Source organism: Bemisia tabaci, chromosome 2 (genome assembly GCF_918797505.1).
Source record: "Bemisia tabaci chromosome 2, PGI_BMITA_v3".
NCBI lineage: Eukaryota > Metazoa > Arthropoda > Insecta > Hemiptera > Aleyrodidae > Bemisia > Bemisia tabaci.
The window spans coordinates 10,857,367-10,879,546 of record NC_092794.1 but is presented as its reverse complement, the minus strand read 5'-3'; the positions used below and the strand labels follow the sequence as shown (position 1 = coordinate 10,879,546).

The following is a 22,180-nucleotide window of genomic DNA, read 5'->3' as shown; positions in this document are numbered from 1 at the left end:
GTTGAATATAGTGTAGCATCCTCGTGCGCAAAGATCGGATAGAACCACTCTCCTTACGAGATGTTCGCCTGTGCCGTAGTATCGTTTTTGAAGAAGGAAGCTTTAAAAAACGCATATTTTATACGAAGATTGTGAAGTTAGGAGAGTATTGCAAGCTTTCTCGATGCGCTCATCCTGATTTTGCAGTAATTTCTAAAAGAAATTTCTCTTCTTTTTGCTCTGGCAAAAGTTTGCAGGCCCTTTAAATTTTGTCGGTTGATATGGATTACATTTGGATTGCATTTTGCAAAAAGGAACCACTAGCATTGCAATGATGCTAAGATTGTGCAACTTCATCTTTTGCAATAAAATTGCGGAAATCGTCAAAAACTATGAAATTTAGATGGTAATTTTTGTCTTAAATTTACAGTTTTCAGCGAGTAAAATAGAAACTATGAATGGATAATCGGGTTTTTCCTCCAAGACAAAATAAGTTGCACAATCTTAGCAACATTGCAATGCTAGTGGTTCCTTTTTGCAAAATGCAATCCATTCAGCACTAAGGAACCACTATCTCTGGCTCGCCCATAAAAGCACATACCTGCATAGGGAAAACAATGGGATGTGTGATGTTTCTGAAATGGGCCCGAAATAGTGGTTCCTCATTGCAAAACGTAACCCATACATGCACCTCTGATCTTATTTACTTTCTTTGCAGAGAGCGCCACTACTGGCTAGGACTCCATGCCGCGATAACGATCTTTCTCTTTTCCTGGGCTCAGCATATGCAAGATGCAACCCGAGAGCTCCCATCGCATCGCATCACGCCGAAGACTCGAATGCACTTCTGTTTTACGTAATAACGCAGCCTAGAATACTGCCTTGCAGCGCTCCAACCGCCCGACAAAGACTTGAACAATAAGTCTGCATTGTCGTCGCTGAGACGGATGGCTTGCAGGGGAACGAGAAATATTTGCCGCGTTCGGCAAGGGTTCCATAGACAGCGCGCGACGAAAGTAGCCGCACCAAGTCAATAAGGCGAACGAGAGCCATTATTTTAAACCTTTTTACATTTCATGTAATTTTCAATTGCTAGAAAAAATCGTCCTACAACTGAACATATACTACAGCCGTGCTAAGTAAGAGCGCCGTACAAGCCATCAGGCGTTGCTAAATTTCCCTCGACAAATCACGAATTTTTGGGAAAATTCGTGAATATTCCTCCTTCGATTTTTAAGAGGATTTCGTTCGTGATTTGGACGTATTTCTGTCAAACGGAACTAACAAGCGCCATCGGAGGAGGAAGGGAGAGGGGGGGCTTGGGTTGGCGGCAGAACCAGGCGTCAGGCACATTCATTTCTATACTCGCAATGCCTTTCCATGGCGCTTGGTTCCGTTTGACAGAACGCGCTATCCGGGATTCTAAATTCTCAAAAAGAACTCAAATTGGCGCTTGGTTCCGTTTGACAGAAATACGTCCATTTGATCAAAAAAGCCTAAAAATTTCGAGAAAAAAAATTCACAACTTTCTTCAAAAATAAATATTTTCAGATGTTTGACAACATTCGAATGTGTACACAGGGTTTTTACTTAGCACGGAAGACTACCGAAAGGTAAAAAGAGCACAAGGCGATAACCACCAAAGGTTAGCGACAGGCCCCTTCCTATTCATAATTTTTTTTGGTTCCTATGGGTTTTACGGAACCTTGAATCTATATTCTTTCTATACATATATATAAGTTGCGCTGGCGTCGCGTCGCACGATGGATCGAGTCAATAGGAGAGGTCGGACAAAATTTGGCAAATTTAAACGCTTATAACTCCATCCGTTTATACAAAACTAAAGGTTCTGAAAATGGTTCCAATGGTTTCCTCGTGAAATTTTCTTCTAGGAAAACCTCTTGAAATGTGAAATGTGACGAAATAAACATCAAATTTGCAGTTTTAGTCAAAAATTGTAGGTTCGACTTCTCTGACTGACTCGATCCACTGTACGTCGCTTTGTCGCGTCGCGTCGTGCGCTGCCTGTGGAGAGGTGGCTTTTCTCTGTTTTTGCGCGATGTCATGCCACTGCATATGCCGCCGCCACCATCACACTAAGGAAGAGCGCCGTGTGAACCTCCGAGTGTTGCCAGATTTCCTCCCAAAATCATTCATTTTTGCGGAAAATCATGGATGTTTTCCTTAGAAATTTTCAGACCTTTTAGATTAAATTAAAAACAAAATTATTTACAAAATTGGGAGAAAAATGTGCACGGCTTTTCTCGGAAATTCGTTATTTGTCGAAGGAAATTTGGCAGCGTCTGAGGGCTCATACGTCGTTTTTCCTTAGCACGGCAGCACTGGTCATTGCGGTCGGATTCTGTTGACTAACGCGTGCTCAAACCGTCGCTCCTCTGACGTAACGGCGTATCTCGATTTTCACGTGAACCCTGTTGTCCATATAACTCCATGTTTTCCAGGGCTCATGTCAGAATCGAGATACGCCCTTACGTCAGAGAGACGACGAAACGGTCAGCAACCGCCGCGTCCATCCTATGCCGCGGCCGTGCTGAGGAAAAACGCCGTATGAACCTCCAGGCGTTGCCAAATTCCCTCCGATAAATACCGAATTTGTAGGGAAAATTGTGAATATTTTTTTACAAATTTTCCAGACAATTTTGTTCGCAATTTTATCTAAAACGTCTGAAAATGTCAAGGAAAAATACGCATAACTTTCTTTAAAAATACATATTTTATACGGGGAAATTTGGCAACTCTCGAATGTTCATACGGCGTTCTTCCTTAGCTCGGCAGTCCTCCGCGGCCAAATCCTCCGTTACGCAACCGCCCCCCCCCCCCCTCCCCCGCGCCGTGTGCGAAATTTGACCGATTGAGTAACCGCCTCTTCGACGAGAAGTGATGACGAAGAAGAAATGATCAGACACTCGAATCAGAAACGATTGAAATAGGTATCGTTTAAGTCTGATTTATTTTTCAAAGTTGCGAGAGAGAAGAGGGGGGGGGGGATTTACAATCAGTAAGTACTTGTGGCACTTATGGGCACGACTCGGAAGCGTCTTTTTGTCCCAGTGAGAGGGAACAGAGAAGAGGAGGATTATTTCACTCATTGACTGGATTGCGGCAATTCAGATGTTGGCGCGGGTGACAATTTACCCGCGCCTTGAGACGGCCCTGGCGTGATATTGAGTGCATTTGAAAGACATGAACGCTTTCACGACAGAGACTTTGTAATGAGAAGTTCTCTCTAGGTGTATTTTTGTTTCAATTTCGTGACGAAATTTGACACTCACGTCGTTTTAGATGTGCCTTCCTCCAGCCACACTGGAAAAAAAAACAACACATTGGATCTAGAGTCCAGACTCTTGAAACCATTGACAAGAAAAAGGACTCTTGATTCAATCAGATTTAAGCTTAAATCAAAAGGAAATCCGCTCAAATTAAAAGGCTTGGTTCTTGATTTAAACTTAAATCTGATTGAATCAAGAGTATTTTTTCTTGTCGATGTTTTTAAGAGTCTGGACTCTAGATCCAATGTGTTTTTTTTTTCCAGAGCACAAAGTTGCAGAACGACATAGGGTTGTGCGAATTGCTCGACGAAGTTACTTGATGTCAACTTATAAAGTAAAGACATCAACAGGATAAACAACTAAATATTTTTTAAAGCTAGTTTGAGTGTCCTCTTTCGCTAACTAAGGCCGAACAGATGAGATGAATGAAGGGTGAGGAAGGACAGATTTATAAAGAGAAAGAACGAGCATACATGCACCTCCAAAGTGACAAGATCTGAGGTAGACCATCAATTTGGTCACCCCTCAGTCGGGATTCGAACCCGGAACCACTTGGTTAGTAAGTCGTTCCCCTCACGAAAGAACTTAACTGCAATTCAATGCAGCCAATTTTCTCCTCGAAAATTAGACTTTTACCAAGAAAATCTTGGGCATTTCTGACTGAAAATTCCACTGAGTTTTCTTCTGAATATTAAATGCAATAATTCACAAGTTTTTAAGAAAACTAGTATTTTATTGGAAGAATTTTAGCAATGTCTGAAGGTTCCTACGGAGTTTTTCCTGACAAGACAGTTTTAGATACATCTTGGCATCAATATACAGCGCACAGTTGCCTGCTGTAGACAAAAATGAAATACTTCAAGATCCAACTTACCAAGACGAATTATTAAATTATCAGAAGTATTTTCAGAGGGCGACAGAGGTGGCAACCATTTGTTTACGTATTGAGTTTCAGATTTATTGGTCAAGCTTCCTAATTTGGTTCCGATCGCATTTTTGATTCGTCTCGGAGTCGTATGTTTGGTCCCACTATACGTTAGAATTCGACGAACGAGGGCCGCGTTTCCAACCTCCGGGCCCCAATCACAAATGAAGTGCTAAAAGGACTTCAACCCATAATTACGACGCGATCAAACATACAAACGCACAAAATCATCATGTGACCATTCACGGGAAGAGGGATATTGTGTCGTTTCTGAGATAAATGAACGTAACTTTAGTCCGAAATTGCAAAATTGACTCCAGCCAACCAGTGTTTAACAAAAGACTATGCAATTTCTGCTCGAAATTTTGCCGATTTTTGGGCATAATCGGAGGAAAATTAAATGAAAATTCAGCTGGGAACAGTATCGGCCTGGTTCGAAAATTCGTGAATGCTGATACATTTTCGGGTTTCGTTTCCTCTAGTGCCCCCTTCCGCAACTAGCTTAAAGTCTTCCTATAGGTGAGTTTTCCAAGTTTTGGGGGCCCCTAGAGGAGTGCTGCCGCGGCCCCTTGAACCATTACTTTAATTTATTATACTGAAAATTTTATTTTTGAAATTTCGATGGGAACTTCCTTTGATATCCAATGGAATTTTCTATTTGCACCAAAAAAAGAAAGAAAGAAAGAAAGAAAGAAAGAAAAATGGTTTTTCGGTCACTCATAATGAAAGAAACAAAAATTGAGCTTTCGGCCATTTTATTTTGAAAAATTTCATGGAATATTCGCGTCCTTGAGCGTGGAGCGATACGCGCGACTGATATCAGTGATATCTTTTTCCGCGATATCTTTTTCAGTGATATCATTTGCCGCCAGCGGTGGGTCCTTCGGGAGGCTGGTCATCGGTGCACCGTATGACAGTGGCGTGGCGTGAATGATCGATTATCGATATTTCCTCATTTGTAGCTGAGGTAAAGAATCGATTATTAAGGTGCCGCTGCGAACACCCTGTCTATCGATCCTTTTCCATAGGTTTAAATGACAGTTCAATCGATACATCGCAAAGCACGCCACGCCACTGCCGTATGACGACGCAGGAGCTCCATGGCCGCGGCTCTGCACTCTTTATTTACTTCCTGTAAATTTGCCTCGTTAATTGCTCTCAATTTATCATCAACATCACCGTCAGCGCAGCGTAGTGCGGGATCAAGGTGCTCTCTCACAGGCATCGCGCGACGGCGAGACAACCGCGCTACCGGGTGCAATCATTTAGAACCTACCTCTTGCCATCGAAAAAGAGTTGTTCATAAAATACGTGAAGATGGACTAGAGCATCTATATAGGGAGACATGTCGAGATATAGAGCTCTTAAGGCCCAAAACGACAGCCCACCTTCTGACTCATAATGTCACTGCCAACAGTGGCGTGGCGTGAATAATCGATTATCGATATCTTGCCATTTAAAGCTATGGTAAAGAATCGATTACTAAGGTGTTCGCTGCGAACACCCTGATAATCGATCTTTTTTCATAGGTTTGAGTGGCGTATCAATCGATATATCGCAAACCACGCCACGCCACGCCACTGACTGCCAATCTCCATATTCCAATATCAAACCAGGATGTTATTAAATGAGCGTAGTACCGAAAAAATAGTAAATGTATACAAAAAATTAGTTGAAAACGTGCTTCAAAAATGACGGGTCGTAAAAATTGTAATGATCGATCGTTTTGGAAAATTTGAGTTCATAGGTTGGCTGAAAAGCTCCATGACCTAACCGAGGACATGCCCGAACTCTCCCTATATACATACTTTAGGCTGACCATGGGATTTTTTTATTCCCACTGCTTTCCCTTCACTGAGCCCTTTTTGAGATATAGATCCTTATCCTTTGTGATCATATTTTCCAGGAAAGTTAGTTAGTTAGTTATTTTTTTATTATTTATAGACATCTTATAATAAAAACTGAAACCACATAGGTATATCTACAAACTGAAAATATTTGTCTTGGAACTTTGGAACTCATCATATCCGGAGGTGCACAAACTAACATTCGGCCGAGCGTTTCAATCGAAGACATTAAGACGGAGTGCTCGTATCTAAAAGCAAGGGGGAAAAGTGAAGCCTGGTTTGGCGCTGGGTGCTTGTGTGAGTGTGTAAATGAGCGCGGGAATTCATGGCGGCATTCAAACAGAAATTTGATTGGAACTTGTCCTCATGATTTTTCCACATTTCTTCTTCTACACGTGTTTTAAATGCCTAGAACGAGTTAGGAAAGTTGGGACATTGAATTTTTATAATACAACTACTTTTGCTTGGGAACAGGCAGTAATCTCAGATAAAGTTAGTTTTTCTTCTGCTCATGGTGGTCCTGCCAGTTCAAACAGGCCGTTACGGTTATAGGACATTTCGTCAACGATTTTTTGTCCGCGCACCTGATTTTTCCAGTAACTTACGTCCACGCGTTTTTTCAGCACGCGGGAGTTTTGGTCCACGTGCCAGTTGAGACCCAAAGTTAATTGGCCCACATGTAAATACAAACGACAATTGCTCACGACGTTTTAGGATGAAAATATATAATGTCTTGGAAGAATGAGGGTTTGCTAGTTTTTTTGTTTTGTCTGATTGGTCCAAAGGAGAATAATATATAGTTGAGAGTTTTGGTAAAATGGGGGAGCGTCAATTCCATGAGACAAAATTCACTAAAACTCTAAACACCTCTTTGGTGTAACAGGACTTAATTTTCTTTCAAGAAATTCCCACCTTGCTATACGTGAACCGGATAAACCTCTATATTTGCCTCAGCTAAAGGCTCTTAGATTTTTCCTGTGTACGATAAGTATCTTGATTTATTTTGCGAGGAAAGATCTGTGCTTTTAAAGGATACCTGTCATTCTTAATACGTTCAATTTCGTATAATACTGTGCAACACCTCTGTTGTGAAATAGTTACTTCAGGCGCCACCGCACGGCGGTGAACGCGCATTGGCGCCTACAAACCTAAGTGGATACTTCAAGCATTGTGCAATGCGTGAAGTATCCACTTAGGTTTGTAGGCGCCAGTGAGCCTCTCGCGCTGGCAGCACGCCGCTCCGCTCTGTTAGGCTTTAATATTTATACTCGCATAGTCAGCGTTTTTTAACTCATGATTTTGAAATGTTACCACACTCTGCATTGATTATTCTCATTTAAATTGATGGGAAAAAAATATGTATCAATTTATCAAAGGAGAATAATGATATAATGTGTGTTTTTTAAATATTGGTGGTTCCGTGTCAAATTAATGATTTCCAAAGCACTTTAATTTTTTTTTTTTAAGTTTTGTGCTTTTATTGTGCTGCAGCGAGGTGTAAGAGCAACGAAACGCTCAAAATTTGACGTATTTGACTCTGAAAGATCGATGTACAAATGGGTTAAAACTAAAGATCGCGTGCTTCTTGGTTTTTTCCCCTCTTTTATTCATGTTTGCAGTTTCTGTCGGCACAACTGCGGCTCATTGAGATTAATGTCGCTTGGAAAAGGTTTTAAAATATTTGTCACGTTTTTAATAAATGTTTTCAAAATGGAGTAATAATTTCGTAAAGAAAAAATAAAAAAAAGTACCTTTACAAATATACATTCAATATATTTAATTGTTTTCAAGAGTCTGTACTCTAGATCCAAGCGACTTTTTTTTTCCAGTGCGCTGAATAATGCCCATTTAAACGTATGTCTAACGACTCCCATACATCGAAGTAAGCTGCTACTAGAATCGATTGTTCATGATGGATTAAAATGGAGGGAGGGACAATGCTGCCATCTTGCGAGAGTCGCCGTTGCTTTGCGTTCGGATTCCGATGCGAATAAAGCGATGAAAAATCGAGGCGTCCGATCCTGGTGTGCAGTTAGCGGAAAAAACCGGAAAAAGTCTGTTCGGGTTCGGGGCCGTGTGACAAGCCGGAGGACGGGAAGGACGCTCCGGCAATTAGTCTTCCGCTACTAATTTGGACGTATTATGCTAAAAGGAACTATGTTGCACGCAAAACCTAGGCACATAATTCATTTTAGCATAAATACGTCCATTCCACTTCCGATGTTTGGTTTATCACCCGTTGATCACCACTCGGATAGTTACAGCTCCATGTCCATGAGACCCTAGCGCGGAGGGATGAAACCTCAATTTTCCTCTCAAAGGAGAGAAAAGAACAGGGGCTGTCCCTAAATTACGTAACTATTAAGGGGAAGAGGCATTGGCGGATCAAGCAAATTGGCACCACTGTCTTTCTCTGTTTAAACCTATGGAAATGTATCGATTCGCTCGAGAAGTATCGTTGTTTCCCGAAGGAAGGAACGTAACTCCATTCCGAGGTTGCAAAATTGACTCAAACGATTCAATTTTTTATGAAAATGTATCTGTGCAATTTTTCCTCTAATTTGCAAGCAAAATTATTGCTTCATCTTAAAGTGCTTAAATAGCTGATTTCATAGTGTTTTTTATAATTTTCTTCTAACATGGAAATGCTTTAAAAATAGATTTAAAGGTGAGAAAATACTCCTACGTCATCTGGCGGCATTTCCCATTGAAACACACGTATTTTAGCAGAATCGATTATTTTGTCACATCTCCTCTAAAAATTGCTCACTTTATGAATGAAGGGTATGTCCGTGTTCAGTTCGCTCAGTAGATTCCACTTAAAAGCACGGCAGTCAACTTTAAAGAGTCGCTATCACTTTTTTGGACCGAGTTTGAACCCTTTTTTCCTCAGAAATTTCAAAGATTTGGCATTTTTTAAGAAACTTTTGAATATTTTTTCTTGAAATGTGCAGATACAACAGATTGACTTGCAAACCAAGTTCTCTGACAATTTCAAAAATTAAATCCTGAAAGTTTTCCAGAAACTCTGATTTTCACAGATAAAAGTTGGCAGCGTTGGAGGGTCCATAAGACGTTCGCCCACAGAGCGGCAGAGCGGGAAGGAACGGAAATATTTGGTATCGACTAGCGTTCGAGATCGAGACTTCTCTTCCGTACTCCGCCGCGCTTGGCAAAAAGAACATATCTCCAGCGGAATCCCAATTCAAATGAGTCCCCTTTGCTAAGCACGGCAGTGCTACGAATAATCCACTAGCGCGAGTCTGCGCGAAGCGAACCATGATTTTGGGATCGCGCATCTCGAGGCCAAGTCCAAGTAGAGGTGTGGACTGACCGGCGGCATTTCGGGAACCAATCTCGGGAGAATTATTCTGAATCAAACGCATAATCTTCGATTCGATGTGGACTTTACCGAATCTTCCGAGCACCTGCTCCAAATGGACCACGGACAAGATTTTGGATCATAAGCTTCATCTTGCGAGTTTCCTCATCCTTTTGCTCAGGATATGCGGAGTAGGCACACTGGCACATCTATAATAAGGATGTTGCATGTGTGAGGAATTTGCGATTTGACTGTTGATTCTTTTATAAAAGTTCGCGAGAAACACGATGATGCCACTGGTTTCCTCTGAAATCAACTCCCAAGCTCAAAAAAAAAATCTCTCAAATTGAGGCCAAAACGGAGGGGATGTCCCACGCTATCCTGAGAGTCCATCTCTCTCTACATCAAGACGAACTCTCCATGCAAAGATAGGGAGCAAATACATTGACAGGGCTGCCACTTCATTTGGGGACTCCAAAACTGAAAACACGGCAACCCTGCTAGTGTATTTGCTCCCCATCTTTGCGTGGTGAGTATAATCTTGAAGAAGAGGTGGACTCTCAGGATAGCGTGGGATATCTCCTCCATTTTGGCCTCAACTTCAGAGCTTTTTTTGCGCTAGGGAGTTGACTTCAAAGAAAACCAGTGGCACCATCGTGTTTCTCGCGAACTTTTACATAAGAATCAATAGTCAAATCACAAATTTCTCACACATGCAACATCTCCATTAGACGGTTAAAGAATCTATACCTTGTTACCGACACAAGCAAAATGTAGAACAAATTTTGACATCAAATGCAAATCAGTCGATGTTAAAACGAAACATGTTAAACAAAATTTGATATTAAACAAAAATTAAGTAAGGAAGGTTTCAAGTTTTTTAATTTTAGCGTTTTCAGTCTTAAAACGAAACATGTTCCGTATCTGATAAACCTAAGAATACAATTATCCTTGGAGAGCGTAGGGCTCAGCAAAATGAACCAATTAGATTTTAACGTGGACTGTTTCGTGCTGAACGTTTTGGCAAATTTAAATCATGGCTGGAGCTGACAATGAGACGTTCCGGTATTTGATCTCTGTTCTGAGCGCAACCACCGCTGTGCGCTTCCTACTTATCTTTGTTAACGCGAGGTTATTCATTTAAACACGAGCGGTTCAAGAAGCAAATTCACGCTTTCGCACGTTCTTCACAGCTGCGAGTTTGAATTTTCATCACGCTTTTACTCGAGTCGGGGAAAACAAGTTGGTGCGGGTGTATTTCGAGGGCGTGAACGTTTTGTTTTTAGATTTCAGTGCTAGAATTTTACGACAGGAAAATTCATGGTTTAAACCCAGAAACATGTACCCTCCGCTGACTTGGCGACAATAGAACAAGTAGAAAGAAAACAGTATACAGTAGAAACAAGAAGTCATTTATATACCTAGGTATGATATTAGAAAGGGAGAAAAGATGCCTGTCGCAATAAAATTGTCCTGGAGAACATCCTGACAATCTTGGCGCATTCGGGGTTGATCATGCAAAATTGGACGTATTTCCGTCAAATGGAACTAAGCGCCATCGGGGGAGGAAGGTAGAGGGGGGCTTTGATTGGCGGCGGAACCGGGCGTCGGGCTCATTCGTTCCTATACTCGCAATGCTTTTCCATGGCGCTTAGTTCCGTTCGACAAAACGCGCTGTCCGGGATTCTAAATTCCTCAAAAGGAACTCAAATTGGCGCTTGGTACCGTTTGACAGAAATACGCCCGATTTACAAAGAAAAATGATTTGATTTGATACTTCACGATGCTACACGATGGGATATTTCAGTACCGCCCGATGAATTGGCAACACCGCTTCAGTAAATCGCCGGAGTGAGTTACGGCTTCATTCATTCGCGGCGATCTCGTATTCCTATTCCTTTGCTCAATGAAAGCCCGCAACGGCTCATCGGATGCAATTAATTACATTACTCGCGTACTCATCTCACGTTGGAGAGTCTGCGCCCTCTGTTGCCTGGCTTTTGCACTGAACTATACCTCGTATTCCAACAAGCATACATAAAGTCAAGGCATGAATCGCGGGTTGTGGGGATGTAAGTACATGTGAAACAATGCAATTCATACACTGCCGTGCTAGGGAAAAACGCCGTATGAACATTCGAGAGTTGCCAAATTTCCTTCGATAAAATGTTTATTTTTGAGGCAATTTATGAATATTTTCCCTTGAGATTTTCAGGAACTTTAGGTGAAATTGCATACAAAAGTATCTGAAAAATCGAAAGGAAAATATTCATCATTTTACCAGGAAATTCGTGTTTTGTCAGAAAAAATTTGGCAACACCAGAAGGCTCATACGGCGTTCTTCCTTAGCACGGCAGTACAGGTGACGTTTCTGTAAGTCTGATACATCGATTTTGGAACAGCGAGGAATTTGTGGTCCCATCTGGAACCGTCGCACTGCGCAATGTGGGGGCAAATGCGTCGTTATACACACTGGAAAAAAAAACGCATTGAATCTAGAGTCCAGACTCTCGAAAACACTGACAAGAAAAAGGACTCTTGATTCAAGCAGATTTAAGCTTAAATCAAAAGAAAATGCGCTCAAATTAAGAGGCTTGGTTCTTGATTTAAGCTTAAATCTGATTGAATCAAGAGTATTTTTTCTTGTCAGTGTTTTCGAGAGTCTGGACTCTACATCCAATGTGTGTTTTTTTTTTTTGTTTTTTTTTTTCCAGTGCGTATTATCAAAATATTTTTCTGTGGGGAGAATCGAGTAAAGAGACCAGACGTGCCGCTGCGATCGTCAATAAAAACACGAATATCACACCAAAAGTCACTCGTCCGTCGGATATCAAGCTAAAATAAAATGCGCGATACAACTATTTCAATTCCTAGGCCGCTCAAATTGTATCCACAAAGTTGAAGGCGAACTTGAATTCTCACGCCCGTTTTCAGTTAGTCAGACGTCGGCGCGAGGACAGTACCTCGTCCTGGCTTTCGCAACTTATCTCAATGTCAATATCAAAATATTTTTCTGTAGGGAAAATCGAGTAGAAGGTGCCGAACGTTTCGCTGCAATGCAGGGCCGGATTTACTTACTTGCCACCCATGGACCGTGGACCGCCTGTATTTTTCCGCCCCCTTCTCATCCGTTTTGAAACATCAATAAGAACCATCAAGTGAACGTGCCGGGGGGAGGGGGGAGGGGTGCATAAGACGCGTTTACTCGTGTTGGTCACATTTTTTGCCAAAGCCCTGTCAACACAACTAGCAAAAGTTCACGGAACTTGGCGCGAAAGTTAAGTTCCGTAAACCTATCTCTGTGTGGACAAGGCCTTCCATACATATGAAATGAACGAAAATATTATTAAAGAAAATGTGGTTTAATAATTTTAACTTCCGCCGCCGCGCTGCGCTGACCGTACTGTGTTTGCCGCAACGCGTGAAGTATTCCTACGATCCTGTATGCGCTATGCGTTTCACGTCGATCGCTGCTGAACGACGCTGACGATCGCTGTCTTTGACGTAATGCGTGAAGTATTCATGCAGTCTTGTAGGCGTTGTGCGTTTCACGCCGCCCGCTGCTGACCGCACTGTCTTTGACGCAATGCGTGAAGTATTCATGCAGTCTTGTAGGCGCTAGTATGTGTTACTGTTACACGCCGACCGCCGCGCCGAGGGTTCCTCCTTTTCATCTCAAGTTCTCATCATCATTGCTCTCTGCGCCACGCCGCGCCGGCGCCGTTCCAGGCCAGGAGGTTTCTCGTTCGAGGTTGTTCGGTTTCTCTCTTAGTCTTGACTCGACTAATTAAATGTGCTGTCTATCATAGTATCACAGAGAGACGACAAAATTAGAGATATACTCTCAGGAAATGAGAGATTTTGACATTTATTCTCGTTTGTATTTTTTTTTTCTAAATCCGATTTTTCTTTACAGCTACATTAAAAAAAAAAATTGTAAAATTTGCTGCCATGGGATGGGCCGCGGCCCATTTGGCCACCTCCTAAATCCGGCCTTGTTGCAATGATCGTCAAAAAAAACAAAAAAAAAAACACGAAGATCACGCCGAAAGTCACTCCTGAACTAAAATGCATGATACAACTATTTCAACTCCTGAGCCGCTCAAATTGTATCCATCGATTTGAAGGCGAACTTGATTCTCCACGACCGGTTTTCGTTATTCAACCATTAGCGCGAGGGCGGTGCTACGTTCTAACTCCTGCAGCCTATCTTAATGCCACCATCAAAATATTTTTCAGTAAAGAGAATCGTGTACGCGTTACTTGATGTTTCGCATCGATGGCTAATATGAACACGAACCTTACAATGCGCAATGATCATTTTCTGGGGGCAAAATAAATTTCGAAGTTAAGTGGACTCCGGGATTTATAACTGTGGAGTGAAAAATACAAGATGCGAGCACACATAGTTACCTACGACGGAGATTCCCTTCGACTTTTCTGGGTTCCCTTGACCAATCTGTGAAAATTCCTTGAATTTTGAGACTACAGGGGTGATAAGAGATAACTGGAAGATTTTCCGACTCGGCCGAGAGACCAACTGCATTGCATTTTGCAATAAGGAGCCACTATTTCTGGCCCAGTATAGAAACAAATTACATGCCATTGGTTTCCTATGCAGATATGTACTTCCATGGGAGAGACAGAGATAGGAGTTCCTTATTGCAAAATTTAATCCAACTGAAGAAGCTATACGATGCGGTACATGGAATCTCGCCACTTCAGTAAACGCATATTTTCCCCGACTTTAGGGATCCACTTTTCCCGGGCTCAAAGATTTCTCCACATTAGGAATAAACTGAAAAGGAAGTCCAGGCCAGTGATCTAACTTTACCAATTTTTTTTAAGGAGTGCGTCTTGCTGTACGGCTGATAGTAATTAAAAAAACTGAGCCTACTCCTCTCGAGAATAATCGACTTAGATCTATTACATTCGCAATCAATGGTGACATCATTGAAGGGAATCTCAGATACATCGGATTGGATCCAAAAAATAATAACGACATAGCCGCTTTTAATGTCACGATGAAAGTAAATCGATATACGCGCATATCGCTTCTACGTGACGTAACACAAGTAACGTTCATAGACGCTACTCCTGCTACGTCACGGAAAAGCGACGGACATCAATTGGACTAAATTTTGCAATTAGGAACTATAAATTGCGGCCCGGCTTAAAAACAACGTATGCGCCATTAGTTTCCCTATGCACGAAAGTGTTTTTTCAAATGAGCCAGAATTTATAAGTCCAAATTGCAAAATGCAGTCCAATTCACTTTCATTGCTAACATTGAGAGCGGTTATGAGACTGACGGCGTCTACCACACGCAAGTAGTAAACAAAGTATAGAGCGCACGCAACTGAAGCCTGGTCAGAGGATCAGTTTCAACTGGACTACATTTGGATCGTGTTTGGCAGAAGGGAACCAAGCCACATTGCCAAATTTAACTGGGCAATTTAATTTTTTACACGAGAACCTTTATGCGAATTTCTTTGAAAATTTTAAGGAATTTGCTTCGTCCTATGCACAAAATTAACAGTGTGCACCTAAATACGCACAACCTTTGTCATGTAAAAAAGTAAAATTGCCCAAATAAATTTGGCAATACCTGATGGGGCTTGGTTCCTTTCTGCTGAACGCGGTCCAATTAGGAACTACAGAATCTGGTTCATCCGAAAAACACTTATGTGCTGAGGGAAACTAATTGTACATGCGCTGTTTCTAAATTGAGCCAGGTATTATAGTTCCTAAATGCAAAATGTCGTCCAACTGCAAGTCGTAACTCTCGATCAGATATAGCCCTGGAGGCGTTAATTGACATCGATATTCGTGCTGCGTTAATCATTCCGAGTTCGAAAAAAATTAGGATTGGAATGTAAGCCTATGGACAGGTAATGCAAAGCGACAAACAGGGGCCACTTTTTCTTTTTTTGTCTTCTTACGGTGATAAAAAAATCGCTGGACAACACCACGCGAGTGTCAGACGCGCTGCGATTAATTGAATCACGCGATACGTAATGCAGCTCGGTTGAGATCGACATTATATTCGCGAACGATCAGAAAGTAAAGGGCTCGTAGTGTGCAAATGCGGCGATATAAATGAACAATTTCACATGAAGTTTTGTTTGGCTGAGAAGTGGAATTCGATTCTTTATAAAAACGCAACGATTTTAAGGGGCTGCTTATGCAACCCGCTTCAATTACTACCTAAGATTTTGATAAGAAATTTGGAAATTTGACTCATAATATTAATTAAAAATATTTCAAAATTAAGATTTTAGAGCTTCTGAGTGTTTTACGGCACCCGAGTACCGAGTACACGACGTCCTAAGTAAACTATTTGAAAAATTTCACTATATTTCATGTCGTAAAGTTTTTAGTTTTGCATATCTGGGGAGGTGGCAGCAATGGGTCTCATTGAGACACTGCGGGAAAATTTCCACAATAGAGTGGTAGCTTTGTAAGTTTAGAATTAGAATTTCCTATCTTTTACAAATTTTACCCTGGCTAATTTTAGAAAAAATTCGAGACTTTCGATAAAAAATGGGTACCTCAATTGTTTCGTTGCAAATATTCGCTCATGTTGCATTATTTTAAAAAAAAAAAAAAAAAAAAAAAAAAAAAAAAAAAAAAAAAAAAAAAAACATTGCCCTTCTTGTCTCCAAACTATGAACTTTTTCACTTGTTTGATGTAATTTACATACTTACATTTTTAAGGAGAAATTTTGACTTGTTTCCAGTAGAAAAAAATTGGAAGAAAAAAACTACATGCAATTGAAGATTTTTAAAAGTTGCAGAAGCGATGAGCATTTCTCAACTTCAACTGTCAATCCGGAGATTTTTCCGAGCTGCCCACTAGAGTGGCATTTCAAGTAGAGCTAGGACACTGGCCCCTTTAAAACCCTGAGGATCTCGTGAGTGTTATAGGCTTAAGATGGGAGGGGCTCCAACGTATGACGAATATCACTTTCTAGAGAGGTGTTATAGACTTTGAATGGAAGGGGTTCCTGCCAACTTTTGGCGACTATCACATGCTAGAGGTAGACTCCTGGAACTACCTTGCAATTCCTGGAAGACTATACTCATGCTGCAATCTGGAAGTAAAGACTTGGTGTTGTTCTCATCGTAAGCAAACTGAAGGTACATGACCTAACACTTTACAACTAACCACTTCTGTAAACGCAATTCATCTCTAATTTTTTGGTCATCCTATTTTTCTCCCAGTTTTTTCTGACTTTTCTCTGTCTTCCCTTGCTGTGGCCACCTAACAGTAAGTATTGAGCCACTTGACCATTGATGCAGACAGCAGTCCAATTACAATGAAGGGAAAATTGCTGGAATTACATCACTCATTAAGGACAGAAATCATAATATATGCATTGTGCAGGTATCTGAAGGATATTTGATGGGCTTGGGGGACAAGGCGCATATGTGCAGTTTTTGAAAAAATTGAGATATTAGTAATTTTAAGTAAAACTAGTCTTTCAGCATATTTTGTGAAATGCTCCAACTTTAATTTTTAAGCATCAAAATGTCAGTTTGGACGTTCTTTCCACCACAAGGATCCATGTACTTAGTTTCGAACTTTCAAACACATATTTCTCAAAATAGCAAAAACTGCACTTATGCGCCTTGTCCTGCAAGCCCCTCATACTATCTAATATGCGTTATCTAACTTGCGTTAGATAAGTTTGGAGTGGTTTACTTTTCTGTTTGCAAGGGAAGGGTTGAATGTTCTGCAAAGATTCTGTCCTGTGCTCCAAAAGTAGGGCTGACAAAAAATCCTGCCGAATTTCCATCAAGAACTGTCTGGTGCGCAATTGGGAGCAGCAATGTTCCCTCTCTGCAGATTCTCCACCCTCCACAATCGCACAGGGATTTTCTGTCAACCCTAGCCTTCTGGGCCAAGACGGAATCTCTGCTAAACTCAAACGTTGTAAGCGAGTACTATGCTCCTGTTCAATGGCAATCAAGGATGGACCAATAGCAACAGTACTTTCCTCTGAGGGAATGTTACTAAAACTGCATGCGGTGCAGGAGGATCAAAATTAAGTAAACTGCTGCCAACATATCTGATTCCAGTCTGACTGATGATCACTAATCCAATCTTGAGAAGAAAGTTAAGTCTCCTTTGCGTCACCATAATAGTATTATAACCGTAAAAAATCTTGTATATCTCAGCACCCTAAAAGTGTGCATTAGCTAGTGTGTACTTAGAGAACTGTTGTTAAGTGAAGTTCATCATTTCCTCGCTCTAAATAAAGACTTAATACTGACATGGACCCCAGCCATGAGAATATCGCATGCAATGAGTTGGCAGACAAACAAACCGAAGACCTCACTAACGCCACAGACTACTCAAAGGAATTAATCCATCACTCCAACTACCAACGACTAACCAAAAGTTCAGTATTGCAACAGTGGCAAAGAGACTGGACAGAGAGTACACAAACCAAAGGAGCCAGAATAGGATCGATCCAACCGACCATCTCAACGGAAGCCTGGTTCAGCCGCATAATATTAAGTAAGAAAGCTACCAACATAATATCAAGGATGAGAATTGGCCACAGGTTATTCCCAGAACATCTCAACCATATCAGACTTAAAGATAATGATAAATGCATTTGTGGCCAGATAGGAACTATCGACCACATCCTTCTTCACTGCACAAAAATCAAACAACCTATAATATCTACAATCTCATGAGAATCCCGGACCCTCAAGAGATAATTGACTCCAAAACCATCTTAGCAAGAACAGAAATCGAACTATACCAGGAACTTGAATCCCACTTAATCAGTAATCAAATCTTATGTTAAACTCCCCAATATTTAGCGGTGGCTGTTTGTCTACACGACTAAGGCCAATGAACTATATCTAGAGTGCGCAAGCTCTCAAAAAAAAAAAAAAAACTCTTGTTAAGTATGGCCGGCAGCTTACGGTAGTTTTAAAAATGTTGAATAAGGTAGCCATTGCAGCAAAACAATGGAATAAGATGTAACATACCTTGATCATTTTATACTTCTTCTTGGTTGCAGTGTTCAGATCTTCATGCACTTTATCAAGAAGCCACAATAAAAATTCCTGAGCATCATGCTGGTTATTACCGCGATATTGACTGGCATATTTGTCAACAATCGTTTTAAATTTGTTAGATATTTCTGGGTCATACTGACAAGACCAAATTGCTTTTAATAATAGAGCTAACTGTTCCGTAACTTCACCTTTGGTGCCGTATTTTTTAGAATTTAATTTGTTCCTTCGTGACAAATCTATTTTATATTGGTCTAAAACGAAGTATTCAGCTAGAATGTCAGTATGACTTAAACACTGTAACACTGCATTTATAAAACACGTATTACCATGATTTCGAAGTCCTATCACACCCGGCACTTTGTCACCATTTGCAAAAACACTTGGACGCGGTGGCGGAACACGTAAGTCATTAGATGATAAGGATGCAGGACTCTTCCGCCTTATTCCATACTCATAACTCGTACATAAGTTTGTTTTCTGGTTGTTGATATGAGAGGATACTCGCTGAAGGAGTTTGGAAACGAATTTGTTCCACGAAGGTGCTCTAAACAATTTGTGGCCTCCATTTTCGGAGTTCTTCATGTTTTCATCGATGACAGAACAATTCTCTGGGAAGCCGCAGAGCAAGGAACCTGTTTGCTTCTGATTGTTTTTCGTTGTTGCTTGGTTCCTTAAATTTTCATTTTCAGTATTCTTATTATTCTCATCAATAACTGGGTTGCTTTCTTGAAAACCTGAGAAGAGGGAGAACGGTTGCTTGTGTTTGATCTTTCGTTTACTGATTCTAGTCCCTGTCAGGACATTCCTAGTTAGGTTGAACGTTCTTTTCAATTTAGATTCTGCAACGGTTGATGTACAAAATGAGGCACCTGAATCACTTGTTTTAACAACTTTGTGTTTATCTTGAGAAATTTCACCATCTGACACAGAAGTAACTATTAATGTATCCGAGGTCATTTCAGACATACTACGAAAAAAATAGGCAGGGTCACCGAAATAGTCCAAATCACTTTGCATTATAAAAAAATAAACGTATAAAAATATGGTCTAATACAACGAACTGTACATTTTGATAAACTGATATAAAAAGGATCATCTTGGAAAACACGAAATACGCCATGAAAGTAAAAACTCAACCAACAATTTCAAAACTTCAGAAAAGCATCACTCATCAAATGGAGTTCATCACTCACCGCTGTGGAAAATATTTGGCCAATGAATGCTTGGCATGTGGGAGAGTCTCAGACGAAAAGGACCAATGAAAACTCAGAACACGACAAATGAAGAAGTGGCGCGAGATTTAAACGAACGGGCCTTATCCAGGCATGAGTTTGTACTCTATGATGAGTACGCGGGCATGCAGCTATTCATCCATACGATTCAGCATTAAAGACTAAGTTCAACATCTATTTACGTGTTCAGAATATTTTTCCTTTACTTCAAATTTTTGAAGGGTGCACATTTTCGACTAGTTAAAATTAAAATTACTCGTAACTCAATAATTTTCAAAATTGGGACTTGGTGCGTTTCAGCTAAACTCGGTCTGATTGAGACTGGTGGGAAAGAGAGAAAAAATAGAGCAAAGGGAAAAGTTTTCCCCCCAAGATAATTTGCCTATCTACAGGTACAACTCTCTTTCAAAAGTCTACTTATAAGCTCGGTCAAAGGTTCGTTTCTATTCATTCTCAGTGGCAAGAAGGTCAGATAGTGTAGGCTGTAGGCACATCATAATACCTCACAGACTCAGTAACTGTTTTCTCAAGAGCTGCAGGAGACTCACCTACTACCTAAAAATTGTGACTTAAAATTTTAGTAATCAGTTTTTACTGAAAAATGTGGTCAAACAGATATAATGTAACTTTAATTTCCTAAATTCTATACTATAAATTCTGAGTACCTAAAACAACCGAGGAAGAAAAAAAATCGCAAACCAAATTAAACTGAGGATTCTCATTGAAAAAACAGGATTTTTTTTAAACATGAGAAGGAAAATTTTTTTTAAAAAAAAAAAACATTTTATTTAGTAAAATGAGGCAATTTTTAAAAAAATCAACATTTTTTGTTAAAATATATATATTTTCAAGGACGGAAAGTCCGTCAGACAGTAACAGTGTCAACCAAAAATCTTGGATTGTTTATTTTAATTCTGTTGACAGACGCTTAATTTGCGAAAAATATTGGGATTGGGCTATTTCCTTGCGAAAGCTTATCCGTACCTTGAACCCCTACTTAATTGTTGAGCCGTATAGATGATTCTGCACTTTTTTACGAATCCATAATATTCTCGATCGTCAGAATTTCAACTTACGGTGAAATTATGAAACTAGGCCCGATAAAAGGGGGATCTTTCTCATATAATTTACTTTTATGACATTTTCCCAATGGAATAATAATTCTTTAGCCTGTTATGTTATGACCTATTTTGTAACTCGTTAGTGAAACTAATATACATCTTCAGAATATCTCCTCACTAGTTAAATGCTAAGGAAAACTTATTGACATTTCTTATAAATGAACAGATTGATTGAAAAAAGGAAGTTGATGATATTTAAAAACTGATTCATTGATTAGTACACCATTTTTAAATCTGCAAAAATTAGGTGAAAAAGACATCTGAAAATAATATTTTCCCGCTATTTCAGACACAAAATAATTTGATTTTTTTTACTTTCTTGCTGACACGAATTGGCGGGATTATTGCCTCGTTGTCATCTGAGCCGCAAGTGGCCTTAATTTTTCTGTACCAATCACCCAATTTCTCCAATTGGAACCGCAGTTTTAAGGGAAGTTTGTTTTTTTCCGGCTGAGATCAAAATGATCTAGAAAAAAGGAGATCAAACGTTGAATCAGCGCGTGAATATTTTTGAAATCAGCTCCTGATTTTTGGCAAATTGATTTTTTGAAACTAAAAATAAAAAATTATTTTTTTTGTGTGGAAAAATCAATTATTTCATTTAATATTAAACCTCTCCAACGCTATGACCTCTAATCTATAAAGCATGATCCAGGATTCAGACTGACAGTTGGAACCCTAGACTGAGATTTCACGAGTAGCCAATAAACGAGCCCGGTGCGCCTTCAATTGGAGGATTAGGCAATTCTGCAAACTCGACTCTTGAAACAAAATTGCAGGCAAGTCATTTATGAGTGGTTTTTGCGTTTGGCCCAGATATTCCAGACCAAATTTTCATCAAAAACCAAAGTCTGTCATCGGTGTCAAACTCGCTCCTAATGTAAACAAACGAACGGCGACATAGTCCGGACATAAACAAAGCGTACCCAGAGCGGACTTCCTCGAGATGTTCCAGACTCAATTTCTCAGCGTTAGCGTTTCTTCACCTCAACAAAAGAACTTTCGTCCGCGTCTAACATTTATCCCTTTCGTAAAATCAAATATCAGTTACCCCGTTGATCTGTTATTGGTGATTTCAAGTGAAATTGCGGCGAGATACTCCAGACTCCTAATGTAAACAAAGCGGCCTGTACCTGGTCGAGATGTTCCGGACTCATTTCTTCATTTACGTTTCTTCATCTCGACCAAAGAAGTTTCTCGCGCATTCAAAGTAACATTTTCCGGTTCCATTGTTAGAGAAGAAACAAGTCATTTTGTTGTAAGTTAGGATAATATTTGTGTTGATTAAGTGGCTTGAGCATTGGACTACCTGGCTGCGCCTTGCATAGCTGCCTCTATATCAAGATGATTGGGAGAAAAGCTTACTGGTTGATGTGCGAATCTGAATCCTAAATCCCTAGGAACGGTAGTTGTGAAAACCAGACGGAT

At 40.3% G+C, this 22,180-nt stretch overlaps 1 protein-coding gene across 1 annotated transcript in view; it reads right to left on the bottom strand.

The window, feature by feature from the left end:
* Usp15-31 (Ubiquitin specific protease 15/31) overlaps positions 1-19,551 on the bottom strand; it is a 38,213-nt gene extending 18,662 nt beyond the window's left edge. Inside the window, exon 1 of the mRNA XM_019051869.2 lies at positions 18,370-19,551. Coding sequence (XP_018907414.2) covers positions 18,370-19,416 — 1,047 coding nt within the window. The 5' untranslated portion in view covers positions 19,417-19,551. The remainder of the gene's footprint in view (positions 1-18,369) is intronic.
* Positions 19,552-22,180: the final 2,629 nt, after the last annotated feature.